The 27,924-nt window shown below is 44.0% G+C and overlaps 1 protein-coding gene across 2 annotated transcripts in view; it reads right to left on the bottom strand.

Annotated features, from left to right (window-relative positions):
• LOC116978589 (protocadherin beta-15-like) overlaps positions 1-27,924 on the bottom strand; it is a 216,984-nt gene that overhangs the window by 185,651 nt on the left and 3,409 nt on the right. Inside the window, exon 1 of one of the 2 annotated variants that reach the window (XM_033029826.1) lies at positions 1-1,766. This exon is cut by the window's left edge and continues 912 nt beyond it. The exons of the other annotated variant lie outside the window; for it this stretch is intronic. Coding sequence (XP_032885717.1) covers positions 1-1,548 — 1,548 coding nt within the window. The 5' untranslated portion in view covers positions 1,549-1,766. Of the gene's footprint in view, positions 1,767-27,924 lie in introns of those variants that run through there. 2 annotated transcript variants of the gene reach the window in all.

The following is a 27,924-nucleotide window of genomic DNA, read 5'->3' as shown; positions in this document are numbered from 1 at the left end:
AGCATATATGACACCATTCGCTGCATTGATTGAGACATAATAAATTATTGAAGAATTCTGAACATGTGACTCCAGGATAGAAAAATTCAGTCGTGCGTTTTCTCCTACGTCTGAATCGAAGGCCGTCACGGAAAATATAGAAGCCCCAATAACATTGTTTTCCAGAACATTTGCTGTGTATATTGGGCGAGAAAATCTTGGTGCATTGTCGTTTATATCTGTAACCTCTACCCTGATGGTTTTCCTGGAAGTGAGTGCGGGCCTTCCGGCATCCATGCATGTTATAGTAATATCATACTTGGGGGTACTTTCTCGATCCAGCAAACGCTGTGTAAGAATTCTGTAATAGTTATTTATGGTGGAATCTAACTTAAAGGGCAGCTGATTGGAAATATGACACTGTACCTGACCATTTGGCCCCGAATCTCTGTCTCCTGCACTGAACAGTGCCACAACAGTGCCAAGTGGAGAGTTCTCGGTAATTATACTTGAAGAAGATCGTAACATCACTTCCGGCGCGTTATCATTCACATCGACAATTTCAACAACGACGTCGCAGTACCCGGGTATTGCGCCTGAACCCTTGTCTATTGCTTGTATGTTAATCTCAAATGCACTGCTGTCTTCATAATCTAAGTTTCCCTTCAGTCTGATTTCACCAGTCTGGGGGTTCAAATCAAAACGTTTCCGGGCTGTAACTGAAATATGGCTATTGAAAGAGTACATCACCTCACCATTGGTACCGTCGTCCAGGTCAGTGGCGTTTAATCTGATAATCAGGGTCCCTTTCGGCGCATTTTCCAAAAGGCTGACTCTGTAAACCGGCTGTGAGAAAACAGGCGCATTGTCGTTTGTATCCTTTACTATGACCACAATCTGAACCGTACCCGATCTAGGGGGCAAGCCTCCGTCCTTGGCTGTTAGCGTCAGATTGTGGGTTGGCACCATTTCTCTGTCCAAGGACTTTTCTAACAACAACACGGGCCGCATTCCCTTCCCGCTGCGCTTTTGTTCGTCGAGAGTAAAATACTCATTCGGTTGTAGCTGGTAACTTTGCAAGGAGTTAGTGCCAATATCTTCGTCCTGTGCGGTTTCAAGAGGAAATCGCATTCCCGGTGTCGCAGACTCCCAAATTTCAAGCCGAAAATTGCTTTGGGGGAAAACGGGAGCATTGTCATTTACATCGACAATCTCCACTTCCACTGGGTACAGACTCAAGGGATTTTCAAGCACAACATCCAAGGGCAAACGACAGTCGAGGTTCGACCCACAAAGCAGTTCTCTGTCGATAATTTCCTTCACAAATAAAATACCATTCTCCAAATTTACGTCGAAATAGCACTTCTTCAGATTGGGCGCTACCCGCAAACTGCGAACCGCCAGCTGCTGTACATCTAAACCTAAATCGGCTGCGATTTTCCCAACAAAGGCTCCTTGCTGCAGTTCTTCAGGTATAGAATAACGAATCTGACTCGACACAATATCCCACGGAAAGAACATCCAGCATAACAATTGGCATTTTAGCAACCACTGTATTTGATATCTCATTGCCGGTAGAAGTCATTCCAATGGTTTCAGGCGCTGGGTGATTTTTCCATTGTTCCTTTAACATTCATTTCGTATTAGCAAGAACCACGGGATAAAGAATATACTCGTACCTTTTGCGAATCTCTCGATTTATTTCATTCCAACACTCGCATTTTGTCCCCAGTTGCTGGAGTATTCCTGTAAAAATCCCACGGAGCTGCTCGCTATCGGGTCTTCATTGTGTCGTATTTTACGAGATGGCGGCCGTGTCGGGAAGAGGGCTGTCCAGATCACTAATCAAACCTCAGCTCCCGATTGGTGCAGAACCTCATTGATATTCGACCAATGAGGGCTTTGCTCGTTTCTTAAAGCAAGAACTACTTAAAAGCGCAGGAACATATATTTACTGGTCATCAGTTAAAATGTATTTCAGCATTGCGGATGTTTTTGTGTTCTCTGATTAATGGTCGGTCAATTTGTGGTCTTGGAGACCAGTTAAACTAATATGTTAAAGATGAAGTGTGAAGAAACTATTTATGACGAGAAAATAAACAGAAAAAGACAGCCACAATGAGCTCGACAAAATAAATCTGATGAAGGGTCTCGATCTGAAACGGCACATATTCATTTTCTTCAGAGATGCTGCCTGACCCGCTGAGTTACTCCAGCATTTTGTGTCTATATTCAAAGTGAATCGATTATTCGTACTCCAATGATTATTCTTTTCTGATTTCAGAATCACATTGTCTGTTGAGTGTCATTCTAGGAAAGCGGGTTATGCGTTCATGAACCATGATGCACCAAAGAACGGTTTTATTGAGATGTACTTAATTTTCGAACTGTGCTTCATGTTGGCGTTTTACCATTAATTAATAAACTATTGTAAAAACTTGATATTAGAATTATGAAATAAAAGCATTACATTCTGGAAATTGTCAGTTAACTGCGCAGTTTCCGCGGAAAGGGAAAGCTTCTACGGCTCTTTGATTGAAAGAACTTGTCACAAACTTTCACATTCCAATATCACATTATAATATCGGTGTCTCCGCTAATGACACGGATGCTTGCTTGATCACGAATTTCAACTGTAATTTCCATTATTGCTAAACTATTAATTTCCACCTATTACATTTCAGGTTATGATATACAATTACCACCACAAAGTTCACAATATGTACTCCTGCCTCAGTCAGTGGATTTAGAATTTCGATTTTAGAGATGCAGCGTATACAGGCTCTTCCGCCCATCGAGTCCGCGCCGAGCAGCGATCACCCTATACCATAGCATTATCCTGAACACTGGGTATTTTTGTTTTACAAGTTTAAAAACCAATTTTAAAAGAGCCAATTAACCTAGAGACCAGTGCGTCTTTGGAATGTGGGGGGAATCTGGAATGGTTACAGGGAGATTGTACAAACCCACGCGGTTACAGGGAGAATGTACAAACTTCGTACAGACAGCACAGATCGAACCCGGATCTCTGGCGCTGTAAAGTGGCTTTTTCACGGGGCGACTTGACGCAAGAGTGAACCAGAGTTTAACATCGTGGGAACCTCGTGCGATAACAGTACGGCATTCGTGGACCACCGTGGACCATCGTGGCGCTAACGGCAGGTAATCGTGTAACTTGGTCACCCGGGAGTAAATTCAAGAAAGTTTGAATTTCTCCAAGAGTGACTTGTACACTTGTGGTTGAGCATTGCAACATTGTATGAACAAGTGGCCAGTGCGATATCCGTGCGATATCCGTAATAACTCTTGCGGGTACCGTGGGAACTCCTGCGAACGGTGAGTAACTGAGCAGTTTGATTGCCAGTGCTTGTTTTACCTCATTGTTAAATAAATATATTTTTTACTATCAGATTGATGTCTGCAATTCTTCATTAACACATCACTACAAGATGAATGTTTCTAATGTTATAATCCCTCTCATGCTGAAACACAAAATAGTTGAAGGGAGGTGAAATAATCACATTTTCATTCTTTTTCATTTTTGAGTTTTCAGGTACCTCACTTGCTGAGCTATTTTACTCCAGCAGTTTGTGTCTCTTTTTGTCTAAAGCAGTTTCTAAGACTGTAGGAACTCCGCGGGCCAGGCAGCAGCTACGGAGGGAAATGGACAGGCGACCCTTTCTTCAGGCTGCCTTATCTCTCTCCCCCCCCCACCCCCTCCCCCCTACTCCCACCCACACACACAAATGCTGGAGAAACTCAGCGGGTGCAGCAGCATCTATGGAACGAAGGAAATAGGCAACGTTGCCTACTACCCTCTGTGTAAAGAAGCTGCTCCTCAGCTTTCTATTAAATCTTGCCCTCTCACCTTAAACCCGTGTTCTCTACTTTTTGATGCCCCGACCCTGAGTAAAAGTCTGTGCATTTCCCCTCGGTTATACACCTCCATTAGATCACCCTTCAGCCTCCTGCACTCCAAGTAACATAATCCTCGCCTGCCCAACCTCAGCGGGAGAAACTCAGCGGGTGCAGCAGCATCTATGGAACGAAGGAAATAGGCAACGTTGCCTACTTCCTTCGCTCCATAGATGCTGCTGCACCCGCTGAGTTTCTCCAGCATTATTGTGTACCTTCGATTTTCCAGCATCTGCAGTTCCTTCTTAAACACAAATGCACCGAGTTCCTCCAGCATTTCGTGTTTTGTTCAGTATTCCAGCATCCGCTGTCTCCCGCGTCTCCAATAAAACAAAACTACTGTCAAAAGGGTGAAGAATAGGGGCAGAGATAGATACATTCCTGATTAGTGCGGCTGTCAGGAGGTTATGGGGAGAAGACAAGAGAATGTGGTTGAGAGGGAGAGATAGATCAGCCGCGATTGAATGGCGGAGTGGACTTAATGGACCGAATGGCCTAATTTTGCTCCTATAACTAACAAAGATAGTAATTGTTAGGGAAATGTAGTTATTAAAGACGAGGGGGAGCAGAAATGGGCAGTCTGGGATGGCTCGCGAGATACTTGCATAGAGGCACAAAAGTTAAAGAAAGGGCAGATAAACAGAGAGGGGGGGGGGGGACTTCCCTCAGTGCCCATCTGTTACCATTAATTGGACAGTTCGGTCTGTGAAACGCAACACGCCAACCCCCACATCCAGCCCGGTGGTCAGTCCTTTGAAGATAGACGCCAGTTGCTTGGAGCAACTCAGCCGGACAGGCAGCAACTCTGGAGAGAAGGAACTGGTGGCGTTTCGGGTCGAGAGCCTTCTTCAGACTGAGGTCAATCCACTGCATGGATAACAGGAGTCCCAGCCAACACGACAATCGCCCGCTGCAGTCTCGGAGCTTCCACTGAGAAAACGGTGCCTACATTTGAGCACTTATGTAACTGAACCATCCTAACACCAACCACATACCATTCCTGAACTATTACCTAACTCATTCGAGACCCTCGGGCTATCTTAGATCGTATACTCACTGACGTTATCGAGTTACAGTGTGGAAACCTGCCCTTCGGCTCAACTTGCCCATATCGGCCAAAATGTCCCATCGAAACTAGTCCCATCTGCTTGCGTCTGGTCCATATCCCTCCCAACCTGTCTTATCCATGTACCTGTCTAAATGTTTCTTAAATGTATGGATGGACCCAGCCTCAACTACTTCCTCTGGCAGCTTGTTCCATACACCCACCACCCTTTGTGCGAAAATGTTACCCCTCACTCAGATTCCTATTAGATCTTCCCCCCTCACCTTGAACCTATGCCCTCTGGTCCTCGAATCCCCTCTGTGGCCAAAGGACATATATTACCCTGGACTCTGTCTATTTCCCTGCCTGTTCGTCTCATGGTTTTGTACACCTCTCAGCCTCTGTCCCCAGTGTGGAGCTAAGGGCTTGTTTATGGGCGCCCTGGGCTGAGAACTCTGGAGGATGGGTTTTAGACTTTATCGGGAATCGAGATAGACCCCGTAATGCAGGAGCAAAGAATCGCAGACGCTAATCTGCATTGGAAAGACACAATATGCGGGAGTAACTCAGCGCTGAAGAAGAGTCCCGACCCGAAACATCATCTATCCATGTTGTCTAGCGATGCTGGCTGACCCGCTGAGTTGCTCCAGCGCTTTGTGTCTTTCCACTAGACCTGTAATAAGTCTCGGCTGGGTGTTTACTGGGATCTCTGGTGTTTAATAGACGTCCTGATGTTGTTTTTGATCGGGTTTATTACTGACAGTATTTAATCAGATCCATATTAAATCATTTCCCCTTCACCTTAAACCTATGTAATCTGGTCCTCGATTCGCCTACTCTGGGCAAGAGATTGTGCATCTACCCGATCGATTCCTCGCATGATTTTAAACATTATCTTGCACACAGCGTTGTTCCCTTCATCATGTATACACCATTTATGGCTCGATTGTTACTATTTATTGTCTGTCTACTGACTGGTTAAACGTTTGAAAGTTTCACATCTCAGTAGATAATAAAATAAGACAACCATCACGGTCAATGTGAGACAAAGTCTTTATTCCTATTTGACAAAATAAAAAGACGACTTCTTGCACATATTGAGAGAAGGTGCATCACACCAAACAACATTTGTCTAAAAAAAACAGATTATTCTTCAGCTCATTAAAGAGCTCGGGTGAAATTCTGACAAAGTTTGTGAATGCACTTTTATCCTCTTCGCACAGCACATTAAGCAGCTGATCATATTGTCCAAATTGAGGTCTCCGTTGAAAGATGGGCTTCACCCAGTGAGACTTCCTCTTAATTCTCTTTTTAATTAATCTCACCCTTCTGCCTTCACGCAAGCGTTCTCGATGCACATAGTTAGTATAGGCATGTCTCCAAATGAGCCAATTCAACCAAGGGAGGAATATAGTGTGTGAAAAAACTCAATATAGTGTGTGAAAACAAAGTAACATCATTTGTGCCACGTGATTAACAACACTACAGTTCACGATGTTCATTCAAGATTAGTCACTCGCACAAATAACAGAAATGCCGTGTACCGTGGGAACTCTTTATCTACCCCCCGTTATATCGTGCGAAACTCGTGCTGGACCACGACCACTTCACTCTGGTGACATCTTGCGTCAACTCGCCCTGTGAAAAAGCCCCATAAGGCAGAAACTCCACCCCTGCGCCACCGTGCCGTTTCATGGACGAGATCGCACAAAATGGCGCTTAGTTGCTTGTTTCTGTTAATTTACGGCCATATCTTCGCTGTCCAACCTGCAATGTTTGCCGCAGATATCAAAGTCATGCGTTGAAATCAAGTGAGTGTGTTCTCACGTTGAAATCATCTTTAATGGTAACTTACAAACACAGAACTGAAGGTTACATGGAGTTTATTGAGAACATGTATCATTTTATATTTTGGATCCCATCAGCTACAACAAGTGCGTTGGGAAACGAAGGCAAGTGCAATCTGAACTATTTTGAGGAGGAATAATTGGCGAGTACATCCTGAAATTATTCAAACAAGGTTGGTCAAGCCCGTTACTCGAATCTGCCAGTAGTGGTCTCCATGCCTGTATTTTGTGGGTCCAGATACCAAAAGGTTTTATTAATAGTTCTCGGATGCTGCCCATCAAGAAACCCAACTGAAACCTTTGAAGGAGTCAAACGCCTTACTCCCACATTTCTCAGGTCTCAATGTTGCAAGAATCGTTTAAATATTTTAAATGCTCCTTGCACCGGGCAGCATGAAAAGCAATTGAAAAGATGTATGGTTTAAATTAAATCTTCAAAAAGTGAGAAACTCTCTGCAAACAGCCGGGACAGCCATAAAAACTAATATCGAAGTAAAATTAACTCATTAGTTTGATTCTGTGCCCAACTGATATTCCTTTCAAAATTAGTGAGGTCTCAGATCTCATGCCAGCCCTGGCAACTCCTATTCAGATATCTCATCAAAGCTTTATCATAAGGATAGAAATGTGGATATTTGCCCCCCCAACAGCATAACATACCACATACCGACAGTATTTGTCACATGGACTGGAGCACCCCCAGGCCCGCATTGCTTTCAAGTATGCAGTGAGAAATGCCAATCAAGGATTGAAGCAATTGGGTATTCACCAGCACCAACAATATAATGCTATCCATTCTACGCTTGATTTTAATCATGCCACGTGACTAAAATCGCATTCATTTTTTGATCAAGAACTTTGGGGCGGCACGGTGGCGCAGCGGTAGACTTGCTACCTTACAGCGAATACGGCGCCGGAGACCCGGGTTCGATCCCGACTATATGGGTGCCACCTGTACGGAGTTTGTTCGTCCTCCCCGTGACCTGCGAGGGCTTTCTCCGAGATCTTCGGTTTCCTTCTAGTACTTGGTAAATATAAAGTTGTCCCTAGTGGGCATAGGATAGTGTTAATGTTCGGAGATCGCTAGTCAGCGCGGACCCGGAGGCCCGAAAGGGCCTGTTTACGCGCTGTATCTCTTAACTTAACAGAACGTACCTGTTAAAACTTGGAAGGTAGACAAAAAGCAGGAGAAACTCAGCGGGTGAGGCAGCATCTATGAAGCGAAGGAATGAGTGACGTTTCGGGTCGAGACCCTTCTTCAGACTTAAAACATGGAATGATTTGCCACAATGTGGACTTGTACCAGGCATAGATTCGTCATTGGCTTTTCTAATCCAATACATTACTGCTCGTTTTCGTGATGGAGTAATATCGCATCTGCTTAACATGCAACTTCACGGCGTTAAAAAAAGATGGCAACATCCAAGATGATGCTTTCGACTTTTGAAGGACTTCATGAAAAGTCTAAAATATTCACCCTTCCTCCCAGAATGTATTGCAACGACTATATATAACTGCTTAAAAATCTTCGAAATCTCTGTATCTAAGCGAACCATGGTAATGAATGCAAAAGTGGGTACTAATTTCCAAAATTCTTCCAGACAAACTATTATCACTTGAAATAACCATTACAACAATCACTGTTAAAATCCTAAATCAAATACATGGCGGTACTGGCCATTATATTGATAACAGTAATTAAAGAATGTGGTTCATTATTGACATCTCAATAGCAATTAAGGATACACGATAAATTCAACGGCATGTTTTCGATGGGAAAACATTTCAGTTTGAGATGCCTTGCAAATAGGGATAGAAGTAGAGAGATAGTTTCATCGAATAACGAAAGGCCTGGATAGAGTGAACGAACAGTGAAAGGCCTGGACAGAGTGGACGTGGTGAGGATGTTTCCACTAGTGGGAGAGTCCAAGACCAGAAGCCATAGCCTCAGAATATAAGGACGTACGTTTAGAAAGGAAATGAGGTCGAATTGGTTTTGTCAGATGGTGGTGATTCTGCGAAATTCATTGCCACAGTAGGCTGTGGAGGCCTGGTCAACTTATATTTTAAGTTGGAGGTTGACAGGTTCTTTATTAGTATGGGTGACAATTATTATGGGGAGTATGGGATTGAGAGGGTAAGATCGATTAACTATGATTGAATGGTGGAGTAGACCATTTGGGCCAAATGGCCTCATTCTGCTCCTACAACTTATGGACATTAGTGAAACAACTCAACAATGAATAAAGGTGATAAATGAACATTCAGCAGATAACCAAATAAACGAGAATTAATTTCTGCTGGTCGCGTTTGTTTGGTGGTTAGGTGTGCGCACAAAGCTCTTCCCAAAATATAAAAGGATTAAACCGTGGAGCTCAATCATAGTTACCTATCACAGGCATCAAACACATTACTATGAAGAAAATATAGATTGTATTTCGTGGCGCGTTTCGCGTCAGCATCGGGAGTACCCCAAGCATTTTCAGAAGAGAAAATACTTCGGGAATATCATTGTGTTGCAAATTATGGAAATGCTGCAGCGAAATTGTGCACCACTAGCACCTACCAGCAGTGCAATAATGATCTGACGGTAGATTTTTTTTAAATGTAAGAGATCTATAGGAGGTACTGCCTCAGAAAGGTAGCCAGCATCATCAAGGGCCCGCTCCACTCTCATTTCACTCCTGCCACCGGGAAAAGGTTATAGCAGTCTGAAAACTGTACCGTACAGGTTCGGAAACAACTTCTGCAAACAACCGTTAGGCTACTGAACACTACCGTTGCGCCACCGTGCCACCCACTTCACTCTCTTGGATAATAAACATTGAGACCATTGCACTCTGCAAACTAATAAAAACGCGCGCTTTCTCCGTCCACCCACACGGCCTGAAGGAGTTCAGCTGTTTGAACAATAGGTTTCTCCAATGTGTCATGGTAGATATTTTTTTGCGCACTCTTCATAAAGAGAGGTGGTTGAAATCTGCCCTGGTTCATATACCAGACTACTACAAATTGAATGCCAAGATTATAACGCATGTTCAGAAATAGCTAACATATTATAGTGTAATACAAAAACATTGGTTGATCCCTGTTTAAACCGTTCTGTTTTAAACTTTAATCATCAATAAAACTAGTTGCAGGAGTTTTCATAGCACATAAACGAGAAAGAAAAAATAAACGCAGGAAAATGACACTGGTGCAGAAAGGTCCCAATTCTGTACCAAGCCATTTTCGATTCCCTAAAACAGTTCGATCTGAATTCAAGCCCAATCCGATGTTCTTCCTTACTTACGATAGCTTCTCTTCACTGCTCGGTTCGGAACGGCATGTCATAGAATTCATCATGTCAGTTGTTTACCTTTCGGATACGCTCGTTCGAGACTATATTCATGCCTGTGGAGTATCTGCAAACTTTGGAACACGGCATCGTGTCCTCGTCGACTGCAGCGTTGAACATAACTCATAGGGAAAACTCTGAGAAAGGGGAGCAACTCCCAATACCTGATCATAGTCCCGAGTTATCTAAAAGCGTCCGCTGGCATTTTGAATTCATCTGAAAGAATGCCAGCTATCAAACCAACAGCGGAGAACCACGGGAACATTGCCATCTTCTCCTAATTTTCCTATTTTCCTGAATCGTAACACCGAGGAAATGAAAATTAAAATACATTTTATAGATGTGGTCTCCAAGTCCACGAATGAAGAGCTCAATTCAGCAGTGAAACCAGGACAATCAGAGAAGAAAACTAGTATCACTGGAGAATATTTTACATTCATCCCCGTCACCGTCACAGATAATACATGATAATGGAAGGAAGGAAAAGGAATCTGTTATTTTTTACCATTACTTTCAAACTCTGTTAGGAGGCAACCATATTCTCTATATGACAGTGAGGGCAGTGAAATGGAGCCGCAGTAAATGCAGATACTGGGATCTTGAAATAAAAACAAAATGTTGGAGGTATCCAGAGGGTCAGACAACACATGTGGAGGGAATGGACAGAAGACATTTCGACTAGCGACTCTTGTTCAGTCTGAAGAAGTGTCAGGGTGGGAGATTCATTCAACCGATGCTACCTGACCTCCTCCAGCTCTTTGCGTTTTGCTCATTGATGGAGTGCCGTAGGACTCCGGAATCCTTCAGCTGAAGAGGAATCCGACTCCACCCCCTCACCCCCCCCCCCCCCCCCCCCCCCCCTCTCTCCCAGTTGTTCCTTATCAAAAGGTAAGGGGAAATAATGACACAAATATGAGAATGAATGGATACGCAAGAGGAGATTGATGACCCCAGAATTTCAGAATGAAATATATCACTCTTCTATTCTGTCATATTTCTGGATCAGAAGCATTCAAGGAGAATATAGATGCTTCAATAACATTGTTATCAGTGGCTGTTGTCATGCATACAGACTGCGTAAACGGTGGCTCCTTATCCGAAACATTTAATCGAATGTTGTTTAATGCGCGTGAAGGCCTTTCAGCACCTGTGGACGTTGTAATGACATCATACAGGAGAGATCTTCACGATTCAATGGCTTTTTCGTAAAAAGTCTACAACATCTCCCGGTCTCTGCTGTAGGAATGTTGGGAGCAGTAGGCATACGAGTACCGTGATCCCTAAACATCCCATCTACTCACATCCTAGCTAACCTGATAACAATTCACAATATTTTCATAATCATTGACTAAGCACTCCCTCAGGAGTACCCAGAACGGAAATGTGATGTTCCGTTATCAGAAGCTCACAGCCTGTTTTCGAGGGAAATTACGACGGATTGAAAATCTTGCCCAAGGCAACTACATCAACATTTGATGAACGAATCGAGATAAAGAGGTTAATTTGAGGCGCAAAACAGTTGATAACTAACGCAAGATCTGTTGTGAGACTATTCGTATTGAATATGAATATGAAATTGATTTAACTGCTAGGATAACACTTCGCACCTCCATTATTAAAGGCAATGCTACGGTGGTCATAGGAGATTTCAATATGCAGGTAGACTGTGAAAATCACGTTGGTACTGGACCCCAAGAAAGCAAATTTGCAGAGTGCCTCTGAGATGGATTCTTAAAGTAGCTTAGAAACATAGACATAGAAACATAGAAAATAGGTGTAGGAGGAGGCCATCCGGCCCTTCGAGCCAGCACCGCCATTAATTGCGATCATGGCTGATCATCCCCTATCAGTAACCCGTGCCTGCCTTCTCCCCATATCCCTTGACTCCACTAGCCCCTAGAGCTCCATCTAACTCTCTTAAATCCATCCAGTGATTTGGCCTCCACTGCCCTCTGTGGCAGGGAATTCCATAAATTCACAACTCTCTGGGTGAAAAAGTTTTTTCTCACCTCAGTCTTAAATGACCTCCCCTTTATTCTAAGACTGTGGCCCCCTGGTTCTGGACTCGACCAACATTGGGAAAATGTTTCCTGCATCCAGCTTGTCCAGTCCTTTTAGAATTTTATGTGTTTCTATAAGATCCCACCTCATCCTTCTAAACTCCATTGAATACAAGCCTAGTCTTTTCAATCTTACCTCATATGACAGTTCCGCCATCCCAGGGATCAATCTCGTGAACCTACGCTGCACTGCCTCAATCGCAGGGATGTCTTTCCTCAAATTAGGAGACCAAAACTGTACACAATACTCCAGATGTGGTCTCACCAGAGCCCCATACAATTGCAGGCTACTCTTTACTCCTATACTGAAATCCTCTTGTTATGAAGGCTAACATTCCATTAGCTTTCTTCACTGCTTGCTGTACCTGTAAGCCAACTTTCAGTGACCGGTGTACAAGGACACCCAGGTCTCGCTGCACATCCCCCTTACCTAACCTAACCCCATTGAGATAATAATCTGCCCCCTTGGTTTTGCCGCCAAAGTGGATAACCTCACATTTATCTATATTATACTGCATCTGCCACGCATCTGCCCACTCACTGAACCTGTCCAGGTCACCCTGCAACCTCCTAACAACCTCTTCACAGCTCACATTGCCACCCAGCTTTGTATCATCCGCAAACTTGCTAGTGTTGCTCCTGATTCCCTCTTCCAACTCATTAATATCTATGGTAAACAGTTGCGGCCCCCAACATCGAGCCTTGCGGTACTCCACTCGCCACTGCCTGCCATTCTGAAAAGGACCCGTTCACTCCTACTCTTTGCTTCCGGTCTACCAACCAATTTTCTATCCATGTCAACACCCTGCCCCCAATACCATGTGCTCTAATTTTAGTCACCAGTCTCCCGTGCGGGACCTTATCAAATGCTTTCTGAAAGTATAGATACACTACATCCACTGGCACCCCTTCATCCATTTTAATTGTCACATCCTCAAAAAATTCCAAAAGATTAGTCAAGCATGATTTCCCTTTCACAAATCCATGTTGACTTGGAGTAATCATTTTACTGCTATCCAAGTGCACCATTATTACCTCTTTAATAATTGACTCCAGCATCTTTCCCACCACCGAAGTCAGGCGAACTGGTCTGTAATTTCCCGTTTTCTCTCTCGCTCCTTTCTTGAAAAGTGGGATAACATTAGCTATCCTCCAATCCACAGGAACTGATCCTGAATCTATTGAACATTGGAAAATGATCACCAATGCGTCCACTATTTCTAGAGCCACCTCCCTGAGGACCCTGGGATGCAGACCATCAGGCCCAGGGAATTTAGCATCCTTCAGTCCCATTAGCCTACCCGATACTATTTCTCGCCTAATGAAATTTTCTTTCAGTTCCTCTATCCCCTTAGATCCTCTGTCCTCCGGTACATATGGGAGATTGTTTGCGTCTTCCTTAGTGAAGACAGGTCCGAAGTACCTATTCAACTCTTCTGCTATTTCCTTGTTGCCCATAATAATTTCACTCGTGTCTGCCTTCAAGGGACCCACATTTGACTGTGCTACTCTTTTTCCCTTAAAATATCTAAAGAAACGTTTACTGTCCTTCTTTATATTCCCGGCCAGCTTCCCTTCATACTTCATCTTTTCAGCCCGTATTGCCCGTTTTGTTTCCTTCTGTTGAAAGTTTCCCAATCATCTGGCTTCCGGCTACTCTTTGCTCTGTTATACATCTCTTCTTTTAGTTTTATTCTATCCCTAATTTCTCTTGTCAGCCACGGTTGCCTCCTACTCCCCTTAGAATCTTTCTTCCTGTTTGGGAATGAAATGATCCTGCGTCTTCCGGATAATGCCCAGAAATTCCTGCCATTGCTGTTCCTCCATCATTCCTGCTAGGATCCCTTTCCAGTCTACCTTGGCCAGCTCCCCTCTCATGCCTTCATAGTTCCCTTTGTTCAACTGCATCTCTGACACTTCCGATTTAACATTCCCCTTCTCAAATTGCAGATTAAAACTAATCATATTATGATCACTATCTCCAAGCGGCTCCTTTACCTCGAGTTCTCTTATCATATCTGGTTCATTAGACAACACTAAATCCAGAATTGCCTTTTCTCTGGTCGGCTCCATAACAAGCTGCTCTAAGAATCCATCTCAGAACCATTCTACAAACTCTCTTTCTTGGGGTCCTGAAACAACCTGATTTTCTCAGTCTACCTGCGTATTGAAATCCCCCATCGCCATAGTGGCATTACCTTTGTTACATGCCAGTTTTAACTCCTGCTGCAACGTACACCCTACATCCGGGCTACTATTTGGGGGTCTGTAGATAACACTAATTTGTGTATTCTTGCCTTTAGTGACTCTACCTCGTCAGTCCCTATGTCTTCCCTCACAAGGGACTGAATTCCATCCCTCGCCAACAGAGCTACCCCCCCCCCCTCCTCTGCCCATCTGCCTGTTCTTTCTATAGGATGTATAACCCTGAATATTAAGTTCCCAGGCCCGATCCTCCTGCAGCCACGTCTCAGTAATCCCCACATTGTCATATCTACCAACCTCTAACTGAGCCTCAAGCTCATCTACTTTACTTCTTATACTTCGCGCAGTCATATGCAATACTTTTAATTCCTTACGTATCTCACCTTTCACATCGATCACTATTACACTTGGTCATACGCTCCAATCCCCTTGTGAGCTTCCTTTCCCGTTAATTCTTGGGTCATTAACCATCCCTTTACTCTCTTTCCCTTTAACTCTATCCTCGACTATCCCATTTGACACCCCACCCCCGTTATTCAGTTTAAAACCACCCGTGTAGCAGTGGCAAATCTGCCTGCCAGAATGCTGGTCCCCCACCTGTTAAGATGCAATCCGTCCCGTTTGTACAATTCCCCCTTACTAGCTTGAAGTGGAGCCCACCAGGGAAAAGGCACATTTGGATTTTGTGTTATGTAATGAACCGGATTTGATCAGGGAACTCGACGTAAAGGAACTATTAGGAGGTATCGACCACAATATAATACGTTTCCATCTGCAATTTGAGAGGGAGAAGGTGATATCGGATGTGTCGGTATTGCAACTGGGCAAAGGTTATTACAGATGCATGAGTGAGCAGCTGGCCAAAGTTGACTGGAAAGGGACCCTAGCAGGGATGACGGTGGAACAGTAACGGCAGGAATTTCTGGGCATAATCCAGAAGATGCTGGATCTTTTCATTCCAAAGAGGAAGAAAGATTCTGAGGGGAGAATGTGGTTGACAAGGGAAGTCAAGGACAGTATAAAACTAAAAGAGAAGACGTATGACATAACAAAGATCAGTGATAAGCCACAGAACTGGGAAGCTTTTAAAGAACAACAGATGGTAACTAAAAAAGACAATACGGGGAGAAAAGATGAAACACGAAGGTAATTTAGCCAATAATATAACAAAGGATAGCAAGAGTTTCTTCTGTTATACAATATAATGAACAAGAAAGAGGCAAGAGGGGACGTTGGACCGCTGGAGAGTGATGCAGGAGAAGTGATAATGGGGAATAAAGAAATTAAATAACATTATTGCATCAATCTTCACAGTCAGGTGAAATGGAGAGAAGGCAGGAACGGGGTACTGATTGGGGATGATCAGCCATGATCGCATTGAATGGCGGTGCTGGCTCGAATGGCGGTGCTGGCCTATTCCTGCACCTATTGTTTATTGGAAGACACCAGCAACGTGCCTGAAATTCAAGAATCAGGGGATGGTAGTTAGTGGAGTGCCTATTACTGGGGAGAAGGAGCTTGGGAAGCTGAAATGGCTGAACGGGCATAAGTCACCTGGGCCGGATGGCCTGCACCCTAGGGTTCTGAAAGAGCTGGCTTTAGAGATTATAGAGACATTGATGGTGATATTTCAGGAATCACTGGAGTCAGGAGTGGGCCCAGATGATTGTAAAATTGCCAATATTACCCCACTGCACAAAAAGGGAGCAAGGCAAATTAGTGGGAACTATAGGCCGGTTAGATTGACTTCGGTGGTTGGTAAGACTTTAGAGTGCATTATAAAGGATGAGGTTATGGAGTACTTAGAAGTTTACGATAAAATAAGCCGAAGTCAGCATGGCTTTGTGAAGGGGAGGTCGTGCTTGACAGATTTGCTGGAATTCTTTGAAGAAATAAATCGGAGGACAGACAAAGGAGAGTGAGTAGATGTTGTTTACTTAGATTTTCAGAAAACATTTGATAAGGTGCCACTCGTTAGGCTGCTTAGGAAGATGAGAGCCCACGGTATCAAAGGGCAGATACTAGCATGGATAGCAGGTTGGCTGGTTTGCAGAAGACAAATAGTGGCAATAAAGGGGGCTTTTTTTTCCATTGGCTGCGAGTGACTAGTGGAGTTCCGCAGGGGTCCGTGCTGGGGCCGCTACTCATCATATTATATATTAATGATTAGGACGAGATGATTGAAGGCTTTGTGGCAACGTTTGCAGATGATGCTAAAATGGGTGGAGGGGCAGTTAGTGTACAGATAGCAGGGACTATGCAGAAGGACTTGGACAGGTTGGGGGAGTGGACAGAGAAGTGGCAGATGGGATATAGTGTAGCAATGTGGAGTCATGCATTTTGGTAGTAGGAATAATAGTGTAGACTATTTTCGAAATGGGCTGAGAATCCAGAAATCGGAGGTGCAAAGGGACTTGGGAGTGCTGGTGCAGGATTCTCAAAATGTTACGCTGCAAGTCGAATCGGTAGTAAAGAAAGCAGTCAATGCTACCATTTATTTCAAGAGGGCTTATATACAAAAACAGGGACCTGATTTTGAGGCTCTATAAGGCGCTGTTGAGGCTGCATTTGGAATATTGTGAGCCATTTTGGGCACAACATCTGATGAAAGGTGTGCTGGCTCTCGAGAGGGTCCAGAGGAGATTTTCAAGAATGCTCCCAGGAATGAGTGGGTTAACCTGTAATGCGCGTTTGTCGGCACTGAGACTGTACTCGCTGGAATTTAGAAGAATGAGGGGGAACCTCATTGAAAGATACAGAATAGTGAAAGGCTTGGATGGAGTGGATGTGGAGAAGATGTTTCCACTAGCGGGAGAGTCTGGGAATAGAGGTCATAGCCTCAGAATTAAAGAACGTTCTTTTAGAAGGACACGAGGAGAAAATTCTAGTCAGAGGGTGGTGAATCTGTGGAATTCTTTGCCACAGAAGGCTGTGGGGGCCAAGTCAGTGGATATTTTTAAGGCAGAGATAGATAGAGTCTTGATTAGTACAGGTGTCAGAGGTTATGGGGAAAAGGCAGGAGAATGGGGTTGGGAGGGAGAGATAGATCAGCCATGATTGAATGGCGGAGTAGACTTGATGGTCCGAATGGCCTAATTCTACTATTCCTTATGACCTTACTCTTGGATCATCAGGAAGCCAAACAAAATAATGCGTAAAGATTGGCGACCATTTTACAACTTGGGCTATTCTAAGACCATTAAATAATCCTGGACCATTCGCGGCCGCATACGGCAACCTATAAATTACTTCTTGAGGTTTGATGAGAAACATAGAAACATAGACAATATGTACAGGAGGAGGCCATTCGAGCCAGCACCGCCATTCAATATGATCATGGCTGATCATCCAGAATCAGTACCCCGTTCCTGCTTTTTCCCCATATCCCTTGATTCCGTTAGGCCCAAGAGCTAAATCTAACTCTTTCTTGAAGGATGTCTCCTATCCTTGTTGCTAGTCCCAGCACTAACTACAGTGCATTTTGTGGATGGTACACATTGCCGCCATGGAACAGTTAAGGCAATGGATAATCTGGTCAATGGTGACACCAACTATTATGGAGATCACTAATGGGGACACTAATGGTAAAACCACTCGACCCCATGAACCCCTGGGGCTGGGAGCATTGACCTGTAGAAGCTACAAGATCATTATTCTTCATACACCCATTGGAGCGTTATTCTCTTGACGAGTCCTCGATGCCACATTGAATTAGACGATACCTTGGTGTGAAGGTCAGTCACTCTTGCCTCTGCACCTCAATCCCCTTGCCCAAGTGTGGACCAAGACACAATGTTGAGTGTGGTGGTCTTGCCAAAACTCAAGCTGAGCAGCGATGAACAGGCAATTGCTGCTCAATTACTCGTTTCAATGATCACGGTGGCGCAGCGGTAGAGTTGCTGCCTTACAGCGAATGCAGCCGGGTTCTATCCCGACCACGGGTGCTGTCTGCACTCTCAGAGAAAAACTCTCTGACTCTGCAAAGAACAGTGCTATAATGACACTAGAGATCTGTTTGCAGAAACTGTTTGCAGAAACTGTTTGCAGAAATTCTTTGCAGAAAGGGGGACAAAATATTAACCTTGACACGGGAGAAATTTATCCTGTACATTTACAAATTACAGAGCTAAATATTCTCAGTACTAAAACACATGTAGCCCGCAATTTTGCAAATAGCGACACTTAAAGTTAAACGAAGTGATTTGGAGACGAGAATCATCTCAATCAAGTCACACGGGGGGAGGGGGACGGGTCTGCATCAGGCAACAGCTTCAGCTGCCACTATCAACATTTCGTTGATGTCACGCGACCACTTGTTAATGTGTACAGAAGAAGCAGCATGCTCCCCCAGAGATTAGTATAAAACATTACGCATACACAGCGGTAACAAACAGAAACTTGCAGGCAACTGAAACTCGGTATTTCCACAATATATATGCTAACGCGCAATCACTCGCCAACAAAAAGAGTTTCCCCTTTGGAAGAAAAAACGCAACTGCAGATGCAGCAAATTTAAAATAGGAACAGGCTATGCTGGGAATACTCATCAGGTTAGCAACATCTATGGGAAGAGAAATTAAAAGTTTCAGGTCGAGGAATGGGGTGTGGTATTGCATTTACGTTAATCCCAAAGGAACACATTGACCAGAAACGTTAATTGTTTTTCTGTCCCCATATATCAGCTTGCCGAGTTCACTATCTCTAGCATTTCCTGTCTTTTTTTTTCAGTTTTAGAGTCCACCCTTTGTTTAGAAAGCCCTCACCTCGGTTACAGCTTTACTGTAATTATCAGTATTGATTACTCTTGTGTTTTCATTCCCAATGTGCCCATTCTGGACCCGATTGTTACCGGAGGATGACTTGCAGGTGTTCGCGGTGATGAAGTCTCTCTTCGCCGACTGCAATGTTGAACATGATTCGTATCGGAAACTCTGGGAAGGTGGATCACCGCCAAATACCTCAACATAGTTCGGTGGTATCTGAAGGCTTCTGCTGGCCTTAATTCCATTCAAAGAATGCCTTGTTTCTAAACAGCAGCAGACACCAGGGAAACAATGCTGGTCTCTCAACCCGCTCCTATCCTTGTGAAGTATGGAAGCAAGGATAATTAAAACCACCAGGAAAATTGCAGAGATTATCCCCAAGGCGATTACTAAGGAAAGGGTCAAATCAGGAGTGAGCCCAGTGTGGTGAGACAAGCTGGTGACACTGGAGAACGTTTCCCTATGACTGTCTACTACATTCAATAATAGCACCAGGCTGGCTGAGAGTGATGTAATTCCGTTGTCAGTTACGGCAATATTCAGCCTTTGTTTCGATGCATCCGTTCTTACAATTGATCGGATAGTCCACATTTCACCAGTGTGTGTTGAAATAGTAAAAATACTAGGGCTGGTAGCTTGCAAAATATGATAGGAGAGATGGGCGTTCTCTCCTGCGTCCGCATCGGTGGCCGAAAGCTTTAGAACCTAGTATCCTGGTTCTGCATAGCGGGATGTCGATTCTGTTGCTGTGGAGCCATATTCAGGTAAAGGATTCACGATCACAGGGGCGTTATCATTCTGATCAACGATAATGACGTGCACTGACACGTTACTGCTGAGTGGTGGTACACCCGAATCACGAACGTGAACCTTAACATGAAAGTAATTTATTTGTTCGTACTCAAAAGACCTCTAAGCAAATATTTCTCCACTTTGTGAATTAATAGAGACAAACGCCGATAGGGGGGTGCTCTGGAAGTGAGTGGGTGCGAGAGAAAAATGTAATCGAGCGTTCTGTCCCACATCTGGATCAAAGGCTGTAATCGAGAACATGGAAGCCCCAATTATATTGGTCATCTTAATCCGTGCAGTATACACCGGCCGCGTAAATCGTGGGGCGTTGTCGTTTATATCAGACACTTCTACACGCATTGCCCTCTCGGTGAGCGAAGGGTTGCCTGCATCCGTGCATATGGTAATAATATCATACCTGGAGGTTTTTTCACGATCCAGTACATGATTAGTCAACAATTTATAGTATTTGTTCTTGGATGAATCTAGTTTAAAAGGCAGTTGATCTGAAATGTGACATTGTACCTGTCCATTTTGTCCTGAATCGTTATCGGCTGCGGTGAATAACGCCACTATTGTCTCAAGCGGGGCATCTTCAGGAATATGACTTGAAAGCGATCTTAACGCAACCTCGGGTGGGTTATCATTCACATCGATAATGTTCACCAAAACATCACAGTGCTCGGGTATTGCTCCAGAACCCATGTCAACTGCCTGCACATTAATCTCAAATACACTGTTTTCTTCGTAATCCAAAACACCTCTAACTCTGATTTCACCAGTTTTGGAATTCACTTCGAATACTTCACGCACTATATTAGAACTATGGCTACTGAAGGAGTAAGTTATCTCTCCATTGGGACCATCGTCCAAGTCGGTGGCGTTTAACGTGATAATCAAAGTTCCCGGGGGAGCAGATTCCAGCAAAGTAACTCTATACACTGATTGAGGGAAAACAGGTGCATTATCATTGACGTCTTTCACAGTTACTATCACCTGAACAGTGCCCGATTGCACGGGAGTACCACCGTCCTTCGCTATTACAGTCAGTTTGTGTTTTGATACAACTTCTCTATCCAGTGGACTTTGCAACACCAGCACTGGCAACATTCATTTACCACTGCGCATTTGTACATCAAGAGAAAAATATTCGTTGTGAAGGAGCTGATATGTTCGCAAAGAATTGGTCCCAATGTCCGGATCGTGCGCGGAGTCGAGAGTAAAACGAGTTCCGGTAGCGCAAATCTCAGATATTTCCAGGCGTATGTGGTTCTTCTGGAAAGTGGGGGCATTGTCATTTATGTCGACAATCTCCACCTCCACCTGATACAGGATTAATGGGTTTTCCAGCACCAAATCCAGCGATAAAACGCAGTGGAAGATCGGTCCACAAAGCTCTTCTCTGTCGATCTGCGCATTCACTAGTAAATTGCCATTCTGTAAATTTAATAATAATAATAATGGATGGGATTTATATAGCGCCTTTCTAATACTCAAGGCGCTTTACATCGCATTATTCATTCACTCCTCAGTCACACGCGGTGGTGGTAAGCTACTTCTGTAGCCACAGCTGCCCTGGGGCAGACTGACGGAAGCGTGGCTGCCAATCTGCGCCTACGGCCCCTCCGACCACCACCAATCACTCACACACATTCACACACAGGCAAAGGTGGGTGAAGTGTCTTGCCCAAGGACACAACGACAGTATGCACTCCAAGCGGGATTCGAACCGGCTACCTTCCGGTTGCCAGCCGAACGCTTAGCCCATTGTGCTATCTGTCGTCCCACTAATTTACAGCTACATACTGCTTAGTCGATCCGGATGCAACTCGTATACCGCGAGCTGCCAGCTGCTGTACATCTAAACCCAAATCGGCAGCGATATTATCGACAAACGCTCCCAGTTGCAATTCTTCGGGAATAGAATATCGAATCTGAGCAGAACACAGATCCCACGGAGAAAACACGAAGCATAACAGTTGGTATTTCAGCAAAATATGTATTGTATACCTCATTTCAAGCGCAAAATATTCTTATTGTTTCAGCATAAGACTACACAATACATTATCTTTTCCGCAGTGCTTTTGATTCCCGTATTTAAAACTCGAAAAATCACGGGGTACAATGTACCTTTCCATTTTGCGAACCAGTCGGATTATTTAAATTGTCTTTCTTTCTCTAAAAGTCTCCACGATTGCGGTAGGGTTCGTGCTGCAAAGCAACGGAGCTGCGCGCTATCCGACTTCGCCCACCCTTCTGACGACGAGATGGTGGCTGGGTAGTGGAAGGGGCCCTCCGGATCACCAGTTTCATTTCAGATTCTGATTGGTCAACGCAGGCAGACTGGTCTTCCGCCAATCAGAATTCCCTTCACTTCTTAAATCTGTAGTGCTTCAAGGTCGGACAGAACAACTATATTTAAAGCTACACAACATAAATAGCCTTAGTTCAATATTTGGGAACTTTCAGCCGAATGAAACCCTTATCAATAATAATCTGATATCGAATTTGCTGGATAATTTTTGTTGGCGATGCCGCATGCAAAACAAACCAAAGAGATAAAATAAAATAAAATTATAGGGAGCAGCAAACACACTAAGCTCAATGATTTAACTCCAGATAAAATTAGGGTGCAATTGTCCACGGAGAGGTATAGTTTTCTATAATCTTGCAGATTTTCAATTAAGGAGGTCTGTATTACATAATTTTATGCCAGTTTCGTATGAAAAAAAGCGATTTGAACAATCAAGGTGCAATTCATCACCTTTCATTCAAAAAGATGTTCCGCCGTTTCGTTACATCCATGTGCCCTCGACCCAACGTATTTGAACTAGTAAAGAAAAAGCAATAACCAATCACAAATTTGATGCTGATCATATATACCAGTCTCACCCCGGTGCTCTCCTCTCCCATCAGGCAAGAGGCAGATAGTTAGAAAACGCATACCTGCGATTCAGAAACATTTCTTCCCAACTGTTATCAAGCAACTGAATGGTGCACTCACCAGCTAGAGTGCAGTCATGACCTCCCAGCTACCCCATTGGATCTATGAACTATATTTAATCGGACTTTATCTTGCACTAAATGTTGTACCCTTTCATCCTTTGTGGACGGCTTGATTTTAATCATGTATAGTGTTTTCTTTTACAGGATAGCACGCAACAAAAGCTATTCACTGTATCTTGGTACACGTGACGATAATAAATTAAACTAAACTCCAATTATCTCTATTAGAATCTGTTCTTACTGTGCTTGATAATTTATTACATTCTACATAAAATTACAAATATTTCAAATAATGTTGTGTTTGCACCTTTTTACGAGAGTAAGAATGTTTTAGAATATAATCAAATGGCATTTGAAATATTTGCCATTATAATGAGCTTCCAAAACGCCAACCAAATGTAATGAAACTGAAAATCCAAAGTTTTCTGATGGTGATTTCCGGTTTTTCCAACGGCAGTGCTGTTTCTAACGTTCTTCTATGCAATCTACAGAGTGCAAACTGATTTTTTTTAAACTGAGATTTATAAATGGTTTTAAATACTGTAATGTTCGATGAAAGTTATTGCTTATTGTACAGATGAAGTTACTTTGTTTTGGTAATCCACCAAGCAATAATTGCTGATCAGCCTCCTCACCATCTGAGAGAAAAACGGCACATTAAATTTACACAGGTAATCACCTTATCCATTACAGTGACTACTTTATATGTTAGTTTCTTCCTGATGTTTGCTGTGAAACACTGTTATGGGTCCCATTGTTTCATTTACATTGCAACGTGTTAACAATGTCGGTTCATTATTGGGATGTTTACTTTTTGATCATCTCTGAAAGTTCTCCGATGAATTTGGCTAATCGCCACCTTGCCAACATCACTGATGATAGATGCCACATAAATCATTAAATGAAAGGCAGATGTGAAAGCAACGCGACAGAGAAGACTGGTTAGCCCGGAGAGCCTTTGCGTTCTCCGTGATGGATTCTTAGAACAGCATGTACTGGAGTCTACCAGGGAGAAGGCAATTCCGGATTTAGTGTTATGTAATGAACCGGATTTGATAAGGGAACTCGGGGTAAAGGAGCCATTAGGAGGAAGTGATCATAATATGATCAGTTTCAATCTAAGGGCAAATCGGAGGTGTCAGTATTGCAGTTGAACAAAGGGGACTATGGAGCCATGAGGGGGTGAGCTGGCCAAAGTTGACTGGAAAGATACCCTAGCGGGGATGACGGTGGAGCAACAATGACAGGTTTTTCTGGGAACAATACAGAAGGTGCAGGATCAGTTCATCCCAAAGAGGAAGAAAGATTCTAAGGGGAGTAAGAGGGGAGTGGGGGGGGGGGGGGGGGGGGGGGGGGGGGGGGGGGGGGGGGCGTGGCTGACAAGGGAAGTCAGGGACAGTATAAAAATAAAGAAGAAGAAGTATAACATAGGAAAGATGAGCGGGAAACCAGAGGATTGAGCAACCTTTTAAGAGATAACTAAAAGGGCAATACGTGGAGATAAGATGAGGTACGAAGGTAAGCTAGCCAAGAATATAAAGGAGGATAGTAAATGCTTCTTTAGGTATGTGAAGAGGAAAACAATAGTTAAGACCAAAGTTGGACCCTTGAAGACTCAAAAGGGTGAATTTATTATGGGGAGCAAGGAAATGGCAGACGAGTTGAATAGGTACTTTGGATCCGTCGTCACTAAGGAGGACACAAACAATTTCCGTGATATACTAGTGGCCAGCGGGTCTAGGGTGACGGAGGAACTGAAGGAAATTCACACTAGACAGGAAATGATGTTGGGTAGACTGATGCGAATAAATCCCCAGGGCCTGATGGTCTGCATTCGACGGCTGCAGAGGTTAGCATCCAGCGGAACTTTTGTCTGATCAAACCCTCCCTATAATATCACCCAGATACGCATCACTCCGGTAGGCACAGAATGCTAGAGTAATTCAGCGGGACAGGCAACAACTCTGGAGAGAAGCCAGCTGGTGACGTTTCAGGTCGAGACCCTTCCTGTAGGGTGAGTTATTCCAGCATTTTGTGTCTACCTTCCATTGAAACCAGCATTTGCAGTTCTTTCCTACACATATCACTCCGGCCCGCTTTGGTCTTTAGACTACATCCTTTTAGACTTTAGAGATGCAGCGCGGCAACAGGCCCTTCGGCCCACGGAGTCTGCGCCGACCAGCAATCACCCCGTACAGTAGCGAAAATAGTGGGGGGGCGACCCATGAGCATCACTGCCAGAATGAGCGGCTGTGTCAAAACGTGGCGCTGAAGCAAAGCCGAAGAAACAGACGTCAGGCAGAGCCGTGGTAGTAGGGGATTCCATAGTGAGAGGTACAGGCACGGGTTTCTCCCAGTCTGTACCTCCCTGGTGCTAGGATCCAGGACGTCACGGACCGATTGCAGGGCATCCTCAAGGTTGAAGGTGAGCAGCCGGAAGTGGTAATGTATATCGGCACAAATGACGTCGGGAACAAGAGGAAAGGGATTCTGAAGTGTGACCTTAGAGAGCTCGGAAAAATGCTGAAAAGCAGGACTTCCAGGGCGGTTATCTCCGGTTTGCTTCCAGTTCCTCGTGCTGGTGAACAGGGAGATAGGGGATCTGAATGTGTGGCTGAGGAGCTGGTGCAGGGGGCAGGGATCTAGATTCTTAGACCACTGGGATCTGTTTTGGGGTAACGGCGAATTGTACAAAAGGGACGGCTTGCACTTTAGCAGGCGGGGGACCAGCATTCTGGCAAGCAGGTTTGCCACTGGTACACGGGTGGGTTTAAACAACATGGGAGGGGGGGGGGGGGGGGGGGGGGGGGGGGCGGTGACATACAAGGATGGAGTTCAAGGGAAAGAGAGTATAAGAAAAGTTAAGAAATACAGCATAATTAATGGGACAGAAGACTCACGAAAGGATAGGACAGTATGACCAAGTGAAATAGGAATCGATGGGAGAGGTGAGTAATGGATTAATTAATGGGACAGGGAACTGAATATTCAGGGTTATGCGTCCTATAGAAAGGACAGGCAGGTGGGCAGAGGAGGTGGGGTAGCTCTGTTGGTGAGGGATGAAATTCAGTTCCTTGCAAGGGGTGACATAGGGATTGACAATGTAGAGTCGCTGTGGATAGTATTGAGGAATTGTAAAGGTAAGAAGACACTAATGAGAGTTATCTACAGGCCCCCACACAGTAGCCTGGATATAGGGTACAAGTTGCAGCAGGAGTTAAAATTGGCATTTAACAAAGGTAATGCCACTGTGGTTATGGGAGATTTCAATATGCAGGTAGATTGCGAAAATCAGGTTGGTTTTGGACCCCAAGAAATTGAGTCAGTAGAGTGCCTCCGAGATGGATTCTGAGAGCAGCCTTTACTGGAACCGACCAATGAGAAGGCAATTCTGGATTTTGTATTGTCTAATGAACCAGATTTAAGAAGAGAACTCAAGGTAAATTGACCGTTAGGAGAGAGAGAGATAAGTTTTAATCTGCAATTTGAGAGGGAGAAAGTTAAATCAGAGGTGTCAATGTTTCAGTTGAACAAAGGGGACTATGAAGGCATGAGAGAGGAGCTGGCCAAGGTCGACTGGAAAAGGATCCTGGCAGGAATGACGGTGGAATAGCAATGGTAGGAATTTCCTGGTATAATCCAGAAGATGCAGGATCATTTCATTCCAAAGAGGAAGAACGATTCTAAGGGGAGTAAGAGGCAACCGTGGCTGTCAAGGGAAGTGAAAGATGGAATAGATCTAAAGGAAAAGGTGCATAACATGGCAAAGAGTAGCGGGAAGCCAGAGGATTGGAAAACGTTCAAAGGACATCAGAAGATAACAAAAAGGGCAATACGGGGTGAAAAGCTGCAGTACGAGGGTAAGCTGGCCAATAATATAAAGAAGGATAATAAAAGCTTATTTATGTTTGTTAAGAGAAAAAATTAGTAAAGACAAATGAGGGTCCCTTGATGGCAGAAACAGGTGAAATTATTATGGGGTACAAGGAAATGGCAGACGAATTGAACACGTACTTTGGTTCTGCCTTCACTAAGGAAGACACAAAAAATTCTGCCAGATGTACTAGAGGACAAAGGATCTAGGGAGACAGAGGAACTGAAGTTGCATGAGGCGAGAAATAAAATTGGGTAGACTGAAGGGACATGAGGCGGATAAATTCCCGTGACCTGATGTTCTGTATACCAGGGTATTCTAGGAGGTGGCTCTAGAAATCGTGGACGTATTGGTGATCATTTTCCAATGTTCTATCAATTCAGGATCAGTTCCTGTGGATTGGAGTGTAGCTAATGTTATCCCGCTGAAAAAACGATTCGACTAACATCCATTTTGCTCAGACACCAAGAAAACTACATATTTGATAACGCATGCACCAAATTTCCCAAGGAGGTCGGTTATTAAGCAAAAATCTGACCACCGTGTCTTTTGGAACCACCGATAATACCCAACAAAGTCTCTGGTATTTTGAAATAAGTTGTTACCCAGTACTTTACAAACAAAATATCACGGTTCCTTTGTACACTCTGGAGTGCATTTGAAAATATACGGTGGCCCAGACACTGTGGCCCAGTCTCGACAATACTGTGGCACAGACACTGCTTGCCACCATCCTTTTCCAACCTCATATATCGTGATCCCTTTCATATCCAAAGAAAATCTGCTTATGTTTATTTTTTGGTACAGTCTCTGCAACCCTCTTGGGCAGAGCGTTTCATAGATATTCTACACTCTGTGTGACGAGGTCTCTATTTATTCCGCCCTGAATGGTTAAACTCTTATTTTAAGGCAATTTGCTCTCTGCTCTGGACATCCAAATAAGATGTCCTTGAATCTTGTACCTTTCAATGAAACCAGCCTATTATCCAAACTCTGTAGTGCACAGGGTAGTAAGTTATATTTATCCCCAGAGGGCAACTTCCACTCTCAATTACAGAAATAATTTCAGCAATATTCCGCCCAAGATAAGACAACTCTCCA

The sequence above is a fragment of the Amblyraja radiata genome, chromosome 11 (genome assembly GCF_010909765.2).
Source record: "Amblyraja radiata isolate CabotCenter1 chromosome 11, sAmbRad1.1.pri, whole genome shotgun sequence".
Classification (NCBI taxonomy): domain Eukaryota; kingdom Metazoa; phylum Chordata; class Chondrichthyes; order Rajiformes; family Rajidae; genus Amblyraja; species Amblyraja radiata.
This window is presented reverse-complemented; position numbering and strand designations above follow the sequence as displayed.